The sequence below is a fragment of the Rhopalosiphum maidis genome, chromosome 2, assembly GCF_003676215.2.
Source record: "Rhopalosiphum maidis isolate BTI-1 chromosome 2, ASM367621v3, whole genome shotgun sequence".
NCBI lineage: Eukaryota > Metazoa > Arthropoda > Insecta > Hemiptera > Aphididae > Rhopalosiphum > Rhopalosiphum maidis.
Window position 1 is genome coordinate 55658024 of NC_040878.1, and position 19914 is coordinate 55677937.

Genomic DNA, 19914 nt, shown 5'->3' on the forward strand with positions numbered 1-19914 from the left:
TACATTCATTCTGTATTATTACAGAATCTCACCAATGAAGTATTACTATTTTTTTTTTTATTATTATTACTTAACAAAATGTATAATAATCTTTTGTCCTTCCACATACTAGTATGTCAAATTAATTTCATTGCATCACTTGTTCTATGTATTATATTTCCCCATTTAGTAATAATCTGTCATTTACATACTGTATTTAGAGAGAAAATATTAAATAGCTCAAGTTTTTTTTTTAGTAACAATATACATACCATATTATAACATTAATGTACTGGTAACTAACAAACAGACAAACAGACTAAACATGGTTATATGGTATTAAATTCATCTTAAGAAATCTAAAATTTCATTAAATCGGCAAATAAGTAATAAATAGATGAAAAAGGTAATTTATCTATGACACTTAACAACAATGCTAAGAATGTTTTTGGATATTGAAACTACCGAAAGCTGTAACAAGTCATCACATTTGAAAGTCAACCAAAGTTTAAATTATCTAAAAACTGTAAATACATTTTTTTCTGAGTGCTATTTCTATAAAATATAGTCAATGTTTTATCACGTAATTGATAAAAAAAAAAAACAATAATAATAAAAGAATTTAATGTTATGACAAAAACTAAAATAAATACTTTCTGGCTTTCACCTATGAGGTGTTTAATTAATATAATGCTACCTGTGGATGATAATAATAAGTATCAATAATATTGATGATATATGTGAACGTTACCAACTCTGTAGTAGTAACAATTACCATCATCTTCGTAGTCATAATTTTCATAGTCATCATCTTCGGAATCGTTTGATCCGTAGTGCACCAAATGCAGAGGATAGAACTCAAAGTCATTGTACTTGACATAGATGCAGCCATCACGGCTCACTGTTGTATCAACCATCCCGAGCGGTACAATCAAGTTTTTTCCTTTGTTCAATTTGTGGTTGACCTCATACGTTTTGACCACCGAGCACGGAACACATCATAATCACTAGATTACCTGCAGCCAGCCACAATAACATAATAAGCACATTATTTTAGTCAAGCAATGCCCAAATGAACAGATCTAAATAATTTATAGAGGAGTGGGGAGTATTTGATATATTATTAACATAATATTATATTAAAATCAATACGAAAAATATGTCATAGATAAACATAATAGTTATTTACATTATAGATACAGATATAAGTATATAACATATACCTAAAGTTTCATACAAACCATTTAAAAATGTCCGTACATTAAAAAGAACACTTTTAAAAGTCGTTAATAGTTTATAAGAATTTTCAAAACTTATAAGAGATTAAACAATAATAAAAACAAATACAAATCGATTTTGAGAAAATATTTCCGCTTTCATGATTTTTAGAGCCTGAGCGTAGCGATGAATGTACTTATGTACTCGTATTGATTTTATTATGTTTTATTTTAGTTGGGGGAAGGGGAACTGATCACACCATAATTTGTCGATAAAATGCTTCTAATATAAAAATGGGAAAGGTTTTAGTTGATATCTTTTTATTTTAACGATAAATGTTTTTAAATATTTCGACTATTTATAAACATGAGACATTTTCAATTTGTTATAGGTTTTTTTAACTATAAGTCAATAACAATTATTTCATAATATTATAAAATCATTTTATTTCGCTCAGAACCGTAGTTGTTCATATATAATAATACATCATTGAATTCGAATTTAACACACCAATAATAGTGACCCAGTTAATGCCTAATGTAAAGCAGAGCGGTACCTACTTGGCCATTTACCTAATCTTTTTTTTTTTTACTTTTGACTCCTAATCCCAAAGCTCCAAACAGGTCCCACAAACCAGAAACCACACTCAAAGTTAAAGCGTAAAAAACGGACAAGCAGACACATTCGAAAAATCACTATCATTAAAGAACCAATATATTCATCGTTCTAAAAACTGAGTTTTTGTCGAATGTAACCAAAAAATTCTAAAGGTCAGTGGGCTGGTACCACAAATAAATCCGAGTATAATCCCTATTCAGTACTCATTCGAATACTACTTGGATAATAAATTAAATTAGATTTATTATTTTATAAAGCTTTGAAACATTTAAGCGTGGTTATAGGTTGAAAGGAATTAGTGGGCATGGTAAATTGTAAGTCAGTTGATAAATTATACCTTCGCCGGTAGAATTGTTGGCATGATAGTCGGCGTATTCGATACTGTCACTGAACGACACGCCACGTCCATACCTGGAATGTTGAGTGCACCGCCAGTCGAGACAACTCTTCAACGAATTTAAAGCGCTAGATGTAGTGGTCACGTAGTACAGCATCATTTCCTCTACACCGTTCACTCCGCCGTTATCCATTTGCATTTCCTCTTTACGCAGCAAGTACATGCCATACATCCCCGGGACGTTGAATTTATCTATCCGATCGATGTAGCACTGAAATATTACACAATCCCGGTTACAATAGTATAATGACTAAGGGCTTGTAAACGGCTCAGATTTGTTTCTATACATTATCAACACTTTCAAAAAGTTGATATAATATACAGCACAATATTAAAACATATCACTTGGTGACAAGACTGACAGACCGTTTTCGTTATTAGGCTCGTTGTTCATATACCTATAGGGTGACCATAAAAATAAAATTAAAATACGGGATACTTTAGTTGCCCGTCTAAATATAATAATAAATAATTAAAAAATATTCAATTATGTTTTGATGCAGCTGACAATGCCAATAAATGTTTTTTTTACATTTTTAGTATGTTACATTATATTTAAACGTCTACGTCTACCATGTTCTATAGAAAATACCGATCCACATATTGTACAAAACATTTTTTCAACTTCATCAGCATCTTTTAAAAACATAAATTCTGATTATAACTTTGAGTAAAACGCACCATTTTGTTTGCATTTTGAGAAAAAATTATTACTAAATTGTACAGCTAATTTTAAATTACTCCACTAGGTATAGCACTACGCCACTACAATTTCACGTTTACTAAATGAGACTTGACACTCGTGTATAAATATTAACATCAAATAATATTTATAATTATAATTTTAGATAAATATACTATTATAGATATTATAAAATATAAATAGATATTATAGTCCGAACACGCTCACATATTTTAATAACAAACTGACCGTGGCGGACGGTATAATTGTACTTATTTTGACTATGACCGGCATAATATATTATGTACGTTTTATGTTTTGGACATGACGTCATTATTAGTTGCATATTTATGCCCACAAAAATTATAGTCAAAACAAGAATCCAAAAATACCATTGAGAAGTTTTTTTTTATTAAGAAAGAAAATTTACAATCTGTACACAATAATTACAATGAGCAAATTTGATGTATTAATATAGAACAAAATGATATGAATAACATGATGAGGAAGATACTCAATGGTAACACCTCAATGTAACCAGAAGTTACATTCGAATATTTTATTGAATACTGTCATACAAAAATATGGTAGAAAAAAGATTTGAAAAATAAAATAAATTTCAGTTATAAAGTGGGAAAAACGGAATTAATACGGGACAGGTACATACTTGTAAACACGAGACAAAATCACAAAATGCGTCCCGTATAACTTTTGTCGGGACAGCGGGATAAGCTACTAAAAAAATTTGTAGATGGGGTTAAAATAAATATTTGTATCTTCAAAAGAGCAATCGTTATTTTTAAAATAATTATGAATGTTTTTTTTATAAAATATTTTTTATAGATTGCGTCATTATTCATCTATTTATCTTCATAGGTTTTATGGATTTTTTGACAAAATTTCATTTGTAACAGCCTGTACTGAGCCACACATGACACATGTGATCGTTTCTCGTCGGCCGCGTGGTTATTATGTTCGAGATTATTTTTTATTTCAACACCATGTGTATTAAATTTTAAAGTACATTACAACTTTTATTTGTACGTGCCCACCGTTGAATTTCATTTTTCATTATGCGATGAAAACGGAACTTAAAACCGACAATCACACGTGACTCTTTAAATTTTTCACTATACATTTTTATACATAAAATCGAGCATAAAATAGACAAACAGAAAGACTACAGATATTAGGCAAGCACGAGTAATGTTGTCGTTAAACTGATTAAACATATTTCTTGACAGCCGTCTCAATATCGTCAATATTAAACGACATACAGTAATATTTCCCTACGTCTACATCGAAAATAATAATTGGAAATTTGTCTAGTTATATACTTATGTAGTATGTTATATTTGTGTCCACAATTAGGAAACGCCGCATTACTCGTAAGGCTTTGATCCCGTTCTCGTGATAAAAAAAAAGCGTCGCAATGACTGAATGTTATTATAATATAGGTACCTATCTATTTTATTTATTGTCGAGGTACTCACGTCGGGAAAGGTACGTAAAGATCGCGTACTTCGCGTCTGATTCGTCGGATTTCTTCAATCTTCAGATTGCCGTCGAGCTGGGTAATGGCATCCAATTTGGTGTTCGATGTGTAATTATGCCGCCGTTTCAAAAGGGCCATGGCGTGATTAGTGAAGCGCGTCGAGAGGGGGGGGAGTATATATCCGTGAGATCGCGTCATTCCCGCCATCGTCCAAAAACAGCGAAGAGTGTTCGACCGGTGCCTAATCACCCATACAAAAAAAACAACACGCACAATAATTTGTTTTAAACGTAAAAAAAATGCACGTCGTGTAATCAGACATCAGACATCAGACTAAAAACTATGAGTGTTTATAAGCGTTTGCTTATTGTCCGAAGATCGACGACTTAGAATGTAGAAAATATAAAATATAAATGTAGAGTGAACGGGTGTGAAATAAAACTGTAATCGGTATCGGGATTTCCGGTCGAGTTTTGAACTTATGACCAAATATTAAATAAGAAAGAACTATGGACTGAGAACCAGTGCACTATGATATTATTGAACTGAGCACTGGCGGAGGGACTGCAAACTAATTTGTGGACAGCTATAGCGGTAGGTAGTGTGGAAGTGTGGTAGACGGCAGTGATAGGCCAACCGGAAGAATATATTTTTGATATCGTATTATTGTTTATTTTTAGCATTGTTATTTGTTATTGACGATATTGTCTTTTGTTGTTATTTATAGCAGATAATAATAAGGATTTCAGTGATACGTAATTTAATAAAATATTGCTACTTGCTCCATCCACCATCTTCTCCGACTACTATGACACAACATTACGACATAATATTAATTATTTATATTATCTCTATTAAATACTGTATATTATGATAATGGGCCCGTGGGCCTAGCTGTGAATTCAATGATCAAATATTTTTATTGTACACACATGTCGCATACTTATTTTTGTGTGCTATGGATTATAATATTATATTTCTGAATATTATGAAACAATATAAAAATACATAATATAATATAATTATTTATGTAATTTTAATTTTTCATACTTTGACGTTATAAAAATTAATTTTTTGATCATTCTTTAAGTCTTTGAAATTTGAATCACATATTTTGATTGATAAACACATATAATTAAAATTTCATCGTGTACTTTATGCAACTTCCAAAGAAATAAAAATCAGATCTTATTAATAAGGTTCAGCGTTCAAATATAAAGACTAATGCTATTGATTATAAATATTAAATACTAGTATAAAGTTGTAAAGATATCTACGGCGAGAATCAATAAAAGCTTGCAAAGACGACACGTTGTCGATGTTATTTATTTTAAAATTATTTAATGATGATTGATGGATATACTTTATTATCGTTTAAATAACATGAATTTGGTTTTAATAATCGTGCATTTTCTGTGTTATGTGTGGGGTCAAACAAAATAATATTTTTCTTAAAAAAAAATACAGTTTAATTTCAATATAAATTTGTTTTACTAATAGATGTAAAATAATCAGCTGATATTCGTCACGATTACATGGTGGATAATTAACATCGGTCTATAGTAAAGTTAATATTTAAAATCTAGCAAATCAATTTCAATATATCTATTAAGTAATAAATATTAATTATTATATTAGTAACGTTGATACTTTGATAGTTAAATGAGTCTAATTGATGAATACAAAAATAATTAATTGTAATAAAAACAATCAAAAACCGTTGTTTAAATAGTTATCAGTATTATATTTTATAATCTATTTTGATTCAATTTGTTTAACATTGTCCTGGACAGGTGATTAAGGAAGTAATCTTTTTTATACGTCAACACATAAACATAAATGTGAATAATTATTGTAATTAATTATTGTTTCTACTGAATTATATTATTTTTCGTATTGATAAAACATTTTTTTTACGATTGTAATATAATTACGTCGTCGTCATCGTTCATCATCGCTCAGCGTCACCAAAGCAGCCGGGCGCCTGCCGAGCCGCCAAGTGGTCGTTCACGTGGCGACCGAGCGCGCGACGCTCGCGAATAATCACGTCGCACAGTGATGGGTGGCCGGAAAACGCGTTCGGGTAATGACATAATATACCGTCGGACACCGCCCCTACTCTGTCTCCTATCACCTCCGTTACCACCAGGGACGGACTTACTATTTTTTCGTCTCAAGCCATTACAACACTATTATATTATATAAATAAAAGAAGAAATATACAGAAAAATTGCGGCGCCCCCGAAAGATGTTGTGCCCTAGGCACGTACCTAGGTTGCCTGTGCTTAAATCCGCCCCTGATTACCACTTTAACAGGCAGTGCCGTCGCCCGTCGTCCCGCCGATGTCTTCGGCGAAAGTGGTGAGCATAGCGCCTGCGGTCGGCTGTCTCGTCGTACACAGCACAAGCATAGAGCAACGCGTTTGATATACGTTTCCACGCAATTGCCATTCGCCCTGTACGTGGTTTAAAAACGTCATCACTTCTGCGTGCGGCTCTGGCTCAGCTGCCGGGTCACCTACCACGTCCGTCCCTTCGACGGCGCGTTGACCACGTCATCATCGCGACATACAATTCCGAATCCGTACTTGGTGGAACGTCATTTTCCGTTTCCACCACCGATGGTCAAATGTCGTCGTCCGTTGCTTCGTTCCCAAATTCCGTCTCCGTCACCTCACCATCAGGTTCGCACGCACCGCTGCGAGTAACAGGTAATATATAATATGTATAATCTTTTCGGCGGTGTCTACATCTTCAGAACTACCGCTGTTGCTGATAACATTATAGAGTAGATTTTTTCCAATAATTTTCTTAACCATTTTAATTATATTATATTTTTGTACGGCAACTAATAAAAATATTATTACCAAAATTCAAAATAATACAAATAAATAAATAACACCAAAATTTGTTGTATGAAAATTTATATAATATTCAAGACCAGTAAAATAAATAAAGGTAACATCTATATATTATATTAGATAGATAAAAATATGCTATGCTATGTATAAGATCATTCACTCTACTAGGATTTAAAAAATCCAAACAATTTTAGAAATAGCAATATCACCAACATCCTCCTACAAAGGTTTTGGTTAGTACTTTACCAAGTTTTCCTGCACCACTACGCCACCACGGTATCACTATATTCAATCGTGACACCTTCATTTGAAGCTATATTACAGGAGTAGCAGTTCGCATTTTATCGTAAGATACAAAATACTTTTACAAAAAAAAAATTTTTTATATAAATTTACGAATTAGTGTACTTGAAAAAGTATAATATTTTATTAAATTACGATTTATATAGAAACAATTTACAAATATACGTTAAGACCTTTCTTTTCATTAAAATATTACCATTTCACAGGTAAGTGTATGTTCTCATCATAGTTTAAAAAAAAAAAATGACTGGTTACTATAATCACGTAATACGTTAGTATAAAACTGCATCATATAATAGTATGAACTAGTGTTGCCGTGTTCGTATCATATTACATCAAAACAATTTATTACTAAAACGTATTGTTATTATTAGCTACGTTGATAGTCCAATAATAATTATTGTGAATGAGTTTATAATAAATTTATACAAATATAAAATGATGCGTGCTTATAGCTTTAAAATTTAATTTTAAATTATTTGTTAACCTATGTGAAGTGACGAAAATATAATCACTACTCAGTCTTGCAATATCTATATTTTCACTTTTTTAAAAATCGTTTTTGGTATTGTTATTAATTATATACGTAAATATACTATATTAGTGTATAATAATATAAGGTGCTATAAAGTATAAGTAAATAATATTTGATAAATATAAATCAAATGCATTCTTGACTACAAAATAGTTTTCAAATATTCGTTTCTTCGTTATTTTAATAAATTTGGTACTTATTAATTAAATTAATACTTATTAAAAAAATTGCAATGTCCTTTTGATATTTTGTAACTATTGTACGAATAACTCGTGAGGAAAATCGTATATTTAATTGCCAAGTTTCTTCACTCAAAAATAAAAATTGAATCATATATAAATCATAAATAAACTTTAAAAAAAATTGAAAAATTTCAATTTGTATTTCAAATAATTCCAAATATTTTAAAATTATATTATTTAAAAAAAATTAAATATATATTATAATTATTTTTAAATTATCACAAAAGTATAAAATTGATTTTGCCAAAAACTGGTTTTCCAAATAAATTTTCATTTTTACTAATTTTTTTATTTTGTTTTTCCCAATTAAAAAAAAGTATTATGGGAATTTTTACTTTTGTTCTCCTTAAGTACCTACTACTTATACTAAATCAGTGTTTCTTAACCTTTTTGATTTCACGAAACATCATACAATAATATAATAAAAGCATTTTTTTTTACTATAAATCGTGAACTGAAAAAATACACATTTAACATATTAATACATTATTACATTCATCGTTCGGTTTAAAATCAAAAAATGATTATAACTATGATAATTATTATTATATCGAATAATTTTATCTATAGTCAAAATTGGATATCTATACAGAAAATGTTGGATATAATGATACGGAACTTGTTCCGTAATCTGTACATACACATAACGAAACTAACATAACGTGAATAATTTTTATTAATAAAAACAACTTATCGTAATAACCAAATAACATGTTATAATAATTATAATAATTAAGCATTCTAGAAAACTAGATAAATTTATGTTGTAAATTATCAATAAAAAAAAAAAAAATAAATAAAAATAATTATAACGTTGGAAATCAACTTTGCTGTTGCTATTATTGTTATTTGTATAATTTATACAAAAATAATGAAAACATCATCCAATTGAGACAAAATTATTATAAAATAAAATGAGTTCTATTGTTTACAGATAAGTAACCTAGGACGTTAAACCCGCATGTGTTGTCTCTGTCTAACTAATGTATAAATCATAGCAAATTTGCATTCAGCAGAATACATTTTGTGATTTAAGCTTTAATATTAAAGTAAATTTACCTATTACCAAATTTAAAGGTAAGAATATTATCTAGAAAATGTCTTATGCTTTTATTGATATTATAATTATAGAGTGAGTTATAGCTATGTAAAATATTACAACTTTAAAATAATCATAACTCATTTTAAAATGATAATATCAATAAAAGCATATGACATTTTTTTGATAATATTCTTACCTTTAAATTTGATAGTAGGTAAATTTACTCTAATATTAAAGCTAATATCATATAATGTGTTCTGATGAACACAAATTTTCTATGATCTATATAAGTAAGACAGAGATAACACATGCGGCTATGCGGGTATAACGTTCACAGTTAACTCAATTTTTATTAAGATGATGTAGTACTCGCATGTGTTGTCTCCGTCTTACACACGTACAACATAGCAAATTACCAGTTTCAATATTGTGCTGTTAGTTTTGGTATTTGAGTGAACTGAATGAACTGACCTATAATAAAATTTGAAGGTAAGATTATTATCCAGGGACCCACGTAGTCTTTTATTGATATTATTTTTAAGTAAATTATGATCATTTCAAAATATGCAGTTTCAACCAGTAACAACCGATCGGAGTGAATTATAGGGGCTTACTATTGTCTGTTGGAATTCGTATATTCTACGAATATTATAACTATATAATTATATAATTTCATAATATGAATAAAGTTGATAAAATAATAATATACACTAACCACTTATCACCAAAATAATTGTTCAGCTGTTTTATTTTGTAAATTCATTATTATACGTTACCCTCCGCATGAACTTGATGACAAATCGGACATGATATTTTCTATTTGTTCTTGCTCTTCATTGTTTTGTATGTTTTCTTCGTCTTCAGGTCCAATATCGACCGCAGTAGATGCATTTGAAGTATCGGCATCAGCTATGTCCATGTTATAGTACTAAAGTTAAAATAATTAAAATATATTTAAAATTCAATAATTGTATGGTAATAAATGTCTATTATTTTTTGTTATTATTTAGTTTTTTTGGGTATACATAAATTATATTATTATAAATCAACTTTAGAATATAATATAAGTATGAGCATGCTTTCTTTTGTATTCAACAGTGTCTACAAATGATAAATTCATTGTACAACGATTTTTTTTATATGGAGCTGCTGATCCTGTCGGGAGTTTCTTTTTCTGCTTCATGTATGTGTCTCGAATATTCTTCCAGCGTTTTTTACAGTCATTACCTATACAATAGGTGTAGTGAGGACAAATAATAAATATTATTAATATTAACATAAAGTTTGCATTTAAATTACTATTACAAATTATAAATACTCGAGAATTATAATTTCAATACATATTTGATCTTCCTACTTCTTTAGATATATTTTTCCAAATATTATCTTTAAAAAAATTACCTTTGTGCTTTTTATGAGCATGCTAATATAGTATGATAGTGCACTATCAAAAATTACTTCATTATTTTCCACGAGTGATAACAACATTTCATCCTCTGTCGGGGAAAATGAAAATTTTTTAATTGACATTTTGATACCGGGCGTCTTGACGCAACACTAGTCCGGACCGGACGCTGCGTCAAACGCGAGTAGCGAAACCAGTTATACATAAAAAAACATAATCTAGAGTCTCGGCGTCAGACGCTGCATCCAGACGCTGCAGGGAAACCGTACCTTTAGTAATCAGTGTTTTGGTGATTGTCGATCAGTAAGCAATGACTTTTATTTATATACATTTAGAAATATTAAATTATAAACATTTCATTGATCATAAGTAGTCAAAATGTTTCAAAAGGACTGGAGGTATGGCAAAAAAAAAAAAGAACCTTGTTAGAAGAAATTATTCACGTATTATTAGTTTCGTCATGTGTATGTACAGATTGCGAAACAAGTTCTGTAGTATTAACATCCGTGTCCGTTTCATGAACTGGATGAAATTTCTATCCAGTTATATCATTGCGCCTATCTTGTGGTTGAATTGCATTAAAACGTTTGGCGCTTTGAATACATTGAGACACAATAACTGAATACACGATGTTACTTATCAGTGACTTATAGGTACGATTTCCCTGCAGCGTTTAACCTCGCGTCCAGACGCTTATTACTATGTTCAGGCCAGTGGTTGACGCTAGACGCAGCGTCTGAACGCTGCAGTGGAACCGTATGTTAACCCATCTGTATGCCTGATGTGTTGTAAAGACGCGCCCATGCGCATAAGTTGGCCGCCGAAGCCTGTTCTTGTTTGGAATAGACTATAGATTCGTCACGTTAAAAAGTATTACTGTTGTGTAATTTCTTTATTCAAGGCATTCGTGCTCAAATATTTATTCATACCACAATATTAATTTAAAGTGAAAAAAAAAACAATTGTATGATACATTTTTGTAAATAAATGTTAAATAATCTATATACAGCAAAATTACAGAACAAAGATCTTGGTTTACGACGAGAAAAAAATGTATTAATATTTATAGTTTATAATAATAATAATAACAATATAAATAACAATAAAACACGATCATCAGGGAGATTATATAAAAATCGTTGCTGCTTTCGTGCCGCCGTGTCTGATCCTGTGAACGTGGCACCTGTACGTGCTGAAGATGTCCCTGCTCCAACAATAGCTGACGGCAACGCTCTTGCTCCCACACTTGCCTCTGGCGGGGCACTTGCTCCCACACTTGCCTCTGGCGGGGCACTTGCTCTAAATAACGTTGTGCCTGCAGTTTTTTTTGCTGCGTCACCAGGTGGTTTTGCTGCTTTCTATTATTGGGATTGTTACGGAAGTATTTACTTTCGTTTATGAGGTCCGGTGTCCGCTGGTAGTACATAAGGTACATCGGATAGAAATCATAGTCGTTGTACTTGACGTCACGCGGCCGTTTGTGCTCACCGTCGTGTCAGCTGTACCGAGCGGTATCATTAAATTATTATCGTTGGGTTTGCCAGATACAGAATGAGTTTTTTTCACCAGCACAGTGCACACGATGATCACTCGTTTGTCTGCGTCCGGCCATGAAAACAGATAAAGAAAATGCATTGTACGTTAGATCTCTGATTTACATAGGTCTGACTCTATATCACGGAGTGCATACATACTTATATGTATGCACTCCGATAATATTACTTAAAAATTAAAAATAGTGGCCAACTAAGAATTATTTTAAAATAATTATTTTATTCAATTAAGTACAATTTAAAATAGTTTCAAATAAGAAAGTTTTATTATACTATATTTTAAACATTTTTGTTTTATAGTTAAATAACTTAAATATTTCGGAAAACCTTGAAAAGTTTTAGAGACTGCCTCTAGGAGTAGTCCTTTCTAGCTTTTCTACAACTTCTTCAGTAATATTGAGCTCATCAATGTAATAATACTATTGGTCTCGAACAGGCACGTAGATAGAATATTTACTAGGGAGGGGGGGCAATAATTTTCGGCCCTTTTATCATTTTCCATAATTCTTCTCAATGAAATTACTCATAGGGGGCTTTTCTCTTACACTCGTCATTAGACGGTATGCCATGTAAAGAATCTTATTAATTTATAACTTATCTTTGGTTAGTAGTTGATCAAAAAAATGTTTTATCCACACGTATACCTATTACAGTATTACGAAAAATAGATAGTGCCTGATTAAAAAAAAAACCAACAATTATCGATATCTAAAAATAAATAAAACTAAAACCAGTAAAGTCGACCATTAAATTAAATTTCAAGTTGATTGTTTGTGGCCCATGTAAGATTCAGAGTTTATTAAAATAAAAATGACTGAATTATAGTAGATCAAAACTTCCAAAGTATGTGTTTCTGTCGTTTCTGACGCGTAAACGCGTCCTAGGACGGTTGGAGTGAAGTCCATTGACGAGTATACACGTCATTATGTCAACGGCGTTGAAAGTGTTCATAAAATTATATTTAATAACGGCTCAAACACCCATGTATCCGTCAATATCCCTGTGAAAACTGAAGAGAAATTATTGTAGAAATTTATTAATATAACTATAACATATTAACACATAAATCCATCGTCGTGTAAAATGTATTACTGTTGTGTAATTTTTTTTATTCAAGACATTCAATTCAAATATTTACTCATATCACAATAATTATACGTCTTATTGTAAAAAAAAAACAATTATATGATACATTTTGAAATAAATGTTTAATAATAATATAAACACATCAAAATCACAGAAAAAAAGATCCACGATGAGAAAAAATGTATCAATATTCATAGTTTATAACTGTGTTCACTGTATATACACAGGTGTAATAACATGATATTAGGTTAATATACTAAATAATGATAATAATAATAATATAACACGATCATTAGGACATCAGAGGATTAGACAATTGTTGCTGCTTTCGTGTCGCTGTGGGTGATCTCGTGAACAAGGCGCCCGTACTTGCTGATGATGTTTCTGCTCCAACAGTAGCTGACGGCGACGTTCCTGCTCCCGCACTTGCCTCTGGCGTGCCCGCTCTTGCTCTAAATAACGTTCCGCCTGATCTAGCTCGCGCTGCGCCTGCAACTCTCGACGACGCTGTGCCTCATGTATCTCGCGCTGTGCCTGCAGTTCTTTTTGCTGCGCCACCAGGTGGTTTTGCTGCCTTCTATTATTGGGATTGTTACGGAAGTATTTACTTTCGTTTATGAGTTCCTGTGTCCGCTGGTAGTACATAAGGTACATCGGATAGAAATCATAGTCGTTGTACTTGACGTACACGCGGCCGTTTGTGCTCACCGTCGTGTCAGCTGTACCGAGCGGTATCATTAAATTATTATCGTTGGGTTTGCCAGATACAGAATGAGTTTTTTTCACCAGCACAGTGCACACGATGATCACTCGTTTGTCTGCGTCCGGCCATGAAAACAGATAAAGAAAATGCATTGTACGTTAGATCTCTGATTTACATAGGTCTGACTCTATATCACGGAGTGCATATATATGAGTATTACCTAATATAAAATTGTAAGTACAACTGTGATGATGGAAAATTGTATAGTATATATATATGACGTCAAGGCCGTAACTAAACAAAAAATTTCGGGTGGGGGTTCCAAATTTTTTTTTATATATAAACGTTGTAAATGTATAGTCAATAAACTATATTCATCACTAAAATATTTCTACTTTTAAAAATTTCGGGGGGGGGAGTCCTGACCCTCCCCCAGTTACGGCCTTGTATGACGTTATATTATTATGTACACGTGTGTAGAAGTGATTCTTTGAATAGGTAAACTCTTAGTTTTTGAAAAACTATACAAACGTTTCTGAATTTTATTTTTTATAATAGATATAGCAAAACAACATATTATGTACTTATCATCATATATTATATTGTTCTTAGGTTTTTGAATTTTTCAAATTTCATATCCCAAAGCACAATACTTTTTGGAAAATTTAAACAATACATAAAAATTCAAATTATTACAACAATTATTAATTAATTTGTTGTAAATATTTAATGCTTAGATGATTGGAGTAGAATAGAATCGGTAACATTTTGCAGGGTCAGAGGTAAAAAAAAAATTAATAAAAATGCTTTCCGAAAAAAATAATGTTTTTTTTTTTTTTTAAATAATTGATTTGTATATTAGTAAGAAAAAAATGAAGAATTCCGTTGACAAACAAAAATCAATAATCACCTTCTTTGGGGAAATTGTCGGCATAATAGTTGGCGTAGTCAGCATCGTCGCTAAACGATACACCGCGTCCAAACTTAGAGCGCCGGGTGCGTCGCCAGTCAAGTCCACTTGTCAACGACTCTAATGCTCTAGATTTAGTAGTCACGTGATACAGAATGATTTCCCTGAAGTATTCGGGAGTCAACTGCATTTCTTCTTTACGCAACAAATACATGCCGTACATTTGCGGGGCGTTGACTCGGTGTATCATATTGATGTTACACTAAAAAATTATACGACATATTATAATGATGATATACATTATAAATTAATATTATTGATTAGCTAATTGAATTTAGTTTATTTTAATATCTATTTATAACAATATAATATACTATTTTAGATAATGATAATGAATAATGGTTCATTATAAACGTGACGTTAATGCATTTTAAACATATATATATATATAAAGTACTTTATTTATAAATGTTATAATTGGACTCCGCTTATTTACACAATCTTGCACAATAATATCGTGTATAGGCCGATGTGAAAAAGAATAGATTTTTGTGTTCATATTCTTTCGCTGAAAAGAGTATGGTAATACCAGCTATTTGTGGTTAGAGCAAATTATATAAATAAAATGTATTAACAACAAAATATGGCAAACTATAATATACATCTGTATTCTATTCTGACACACAATATGGAAAACACAGTTCAGAAACATTAATTTATACAACAACATCATTAATATAAGTATATAACAAGTCCTTTATGTTATAAACTTATAAAATACCTAATAAATATTTAATTCAACAACGTTAAAAAATTAATAAAAATAAGAACGTGCTCAATCGTAGAAATACTATAATAATTGTTCCGATAAGACCGTGTTCAATCACATTTCAACGAAAAATGTCAACAAACACAATTGTCAATTATCTACATAATAAACTCAAAAACCTATAATTAAATTGTTAGAAAAAACTAATGTACTCCAAACTTAAAATGTTTAATGTGTTTGTAATTGTATGAAAATTGCTAATCCATTAGTTTACTATTAGCGTTAATAACACATTTAAAAATAAAGTGAAGAAGACTTAAAAAATATAATATAACTCAACGGTTTATTGAGGATAATTTTTTTTAGTTACTCGAGGAGACGTTGAGAAGATGAATTTCCGGAGTTTGATAGGTTTGATTTCTTTATCTCAGTATACTATAAGCATGGACAATTTTGAATTTGTTTTAATAGACTATAGTGCGTAATGCGTATAGTCTACTTATTATAATTTATAATATGATAATATGGGCTTATTGTTGATCAAACAGTCATCTTGTATGTCGGTGTTTTCGAGTATAATATAATTGTTAATACATAATTAATAATTAAAATATTAAATCATAGATAATAGATATGCTACGGTCTACGGGTATTAGAGTTTTATTAATAATAGTAATTCGAAACGAATGAACCGATTTAGCAATTTATATTGTATATTTTTTTTGTACCTTCATAGATAATATAGATATATCCTATTGAAGACTACAAGGACTATAGAATGTATCTAGAGGTTATAGCCTTATAATTTATAATATTATTATTTTTAATAAATTACGAATATACACATGTACATGGAACAACAACTATAGTCTGTAGACTGTAATATTACTATAGTCACTGGCCAGTCGTCGCAGTACCTACCCTAGGAAATGTTTTGCGGACGCGTTGTATGAGGGGATCACTATCTTCGTGGCTCAGAACTTCGAGCTTCTGACTGTCAGCTTCACCATAGCGCATGTACGCTGACTTATTGTAATATCGTTGCAATTGAACAGCAGCGTGAGCGGTAAATCTCGACGACCTGGAATTAGTTCTGTTCCTGTCCGGATACATTGACGTTATCGTCGTCTAGAACCGTTGAGGGTAAGCAGATGAAAATATTGAACCGTGTGCTTATTGAGAATGGAAAATTACTAAAAAGAAAACAATAAATTTTCGACAGAAAAATAAATGTTTATATCACTTTATGGCCTATATCAGGGGTAGCAAATTATTTGAAAGCTTCGTTCAAAATTACCTTTTTTTTTCGTGCATGCCATGAAAATTATTATACATAAATTTCAATATTGTAAGAAAAAAAATTATCATCATCTTATTGTATAATTAGTGTATTAATATAAAAAGTGAGTTTAGTCAGTTTTGATACATAATATAATAACATTACTTTGTTAATTATTTATTTTCTTATTGTGATTTTTTTGGTTTAATTCTTGATACAAATTCTTTGATATTTGGTTTATAAAAATATTTTGATTTTTTGCACGCCATGGATTTTCCATCTTTGGCCTATCTATATTATGTGTATATTAATATATGTTATCTGTATAATCGATGGGAAATTAAAACGTATCGAAGTACGTTCTTATTCTGTACGGTGAATTTACTGTATTTGGAAGGTTTGAAAATTTTGTGCTGAATTAAATTGGAAATGTTGGATCATGAACCTACCGGATTGTATACGTCGTATATTATTTAATGTAATTTATTTATTACCTGATTTTAACTTATTGAATCGTTTGCTAACTACTCATTAGATGCAGACAGGTGATCTGGTCGAGCGCTACTTGTAGAATGCGATCCGAACATTTGAATTCTGCAGGTTAAGTCTTATTTGTTATACCTATATGACTATATTTTTATCATCGTAATAATAATTATATTATATTGTTAACGTTTAAGTCGTCATTACACTGCAGGCAGCGCTGACAACCACCAACGATACCAACTACAATAAATGCATCAAGACTCGGAGATTACTAATCTTCTTGCACAAGTTATTAATTTATCATACAATTATAATAATATTAATACTACTAGTATTACCGAGTAAATTATTTAAAATAATTATGATTTTTGTGTTGTATTATCGGCACAAAGACCACCACTTTATACATGAGACGTTAAAAGCGAACTATTTCTTACGGAGATAACAGCAGTAGACTCGATCCTCAAATAGACTCCCCGCCATCGTTATCGGGGATTCGTACATCTATATGTCATGGTTATTGAGCGACTATTATTATAGTTATGCATACATTTTATCATTAAAAAATTAGCAAATAACTGGATTTTAGATATGAATTTACTTATATAAGTTAGGTGTATACTATTAAACATAGGCGCAATTTGAGTTTTAAATTTAGGGAGGCTATTATAATTTGCATGTATTTACTGTGTGTATGCTTCCAGAGATATATAAAAGTGGAAGGGGATGTATACAAACCATTTGGGCGAGGGCTTAGCCCCCCGCCAAATTACACCAAATCTCGAGTTCTAAAGACCCATAACCTAAACAAACAAAATATGTGTGACCTTTGCCTTTAGGCTTTAGTCTATAATTATACGATAATATGTGTAATGTATAATGTTTATATACATTACATTATTGATACTAATATAAAATGCCAGAGTATTTACAATATAATGTATTTATATATTTATAAACGCATAAACGTCGCAAACTGTATGTACTATATTCCATAAAAAAATATATATTTAAAATAAAACAAAAAAGTCTTAACAAGTTATTGAAATAGTTCTGGAAAATTGAAAAATAAATCGATCATAATAATTTGTTTAGAGAATTAAAATATTGTCTTCTGAGACTAATGACCGTACAATACCAGATAATAATATACAAATACTTATATTTTTATCAGCGTGAATTATGAATAATAAATTATTACATCTTGTTTGTTCGTGTTTGTTTGGTCACCATTGGTATTAGAATATCTTTAACTGTTGTATCAATAATTATAAAAAAAAAAAAAATCAAACTAAAATTATCTTATCTTTTTACCCGCATAAATAAATACTCCTAGTAAACACAATAACATAAAATTCTCATTTTGCATGTGTACATAATATGTATAATGAAACTTCTGTAAAATCAAACGTTAAAAATATCAATCAGTCACATGTAAAAATACTAACTATAATAATTATTGGTATAAAAAATCGATACGTGAAAAAACAGGTAATAAAGGTACGTATAATTATGATGCGAATGAATATTTATTATTTAACACTGTAAATAGTAAACTGAATGTGACCTTAGCTGCGAAAGGCGTAAGAAAAAAAATCGATGTGTATAAATATTAAACAATACATGAAATCAAAATATTTAAAGGTAATATTTCTTGCCCGGTTGCTAATAAATAAAAACAATTACTAATAACTATGTTGTGTATATAATAATCAGTAATCGTCGTTGTATTGACTTTGTAGCTCTTCGTATGTGTCGCTGAAGTAGGAAGGTTCACCTCCATATGGGTCGTCATAGATATTCATAGCCTCTATCGCATCCTCTAGTTGCAGCCGACGACTGTTGGCATGGTTATATTTGCTCGTGGTCCGGTGTTCAGGTCTCCGCTGGTAGTACACAAAGTACAGTGGATAAAATTCATTATCGTTGTACTTTACTATCACGCGTTTGTTATGGCTCATTGTCGTGTCCGCTTGGTCGGGTGGTATAACCAAGGTGCTCCCCTAGTACTGTCTAGGAATCACGTACGTTTTTTTTCTACCGCGAGACACATCATGATCACTCGTGTGTCTACAGAAATTTGCGACAACAAAAAATAAATGCTCACATTATTAACTACTTGAGGACATAACGTAAGTATATACCTATAAGTAATAAATAAAATATTTTCTAAATTATATTTATTTTTTTACTGTATCTTGGAGAAATATACTCCGATGCTCGTACTAAACTCGCAGGTATAGTAATATAAAAAACACGTTAATTTTTTTTATTACTACTCCAATTCAGGGTTAAGAGCATAGCCTCAGTGTCAGTCAGTATAGTAAATGGGTTCCATTTATATTATTTAT

General features: G+C 30.7%; 1 protein-coding gene across 1 annotated transcript; it reads right to left on the reverse strand.

Moving 5' to 3' along the window:
- Positions 1-634: 634 nt before the first annotated feature.
- On the reverse strand, positions 635-17968 carry LOC113552523. The gene is given in 11 exon segments (XM_026955387.1): positions 635-962; positions 964-995; positions 2153-2423; positions 4388-4399; positions 4402-4630; positions 10149-10300; positions 11887-12135; positions 13729-14234; positions 15030-15291; positions 16720-16991; positions 17572-17968. Coding segments are annotated over 10 exon segments (2169 nt in total). The 5' UTR covers positions 16912-16991; positions 17572-17968; the 3' UTR covers positions 635-698.
- Between the last annotated feature and the right edge of the window lie 1946 nt (positions 17969-19914).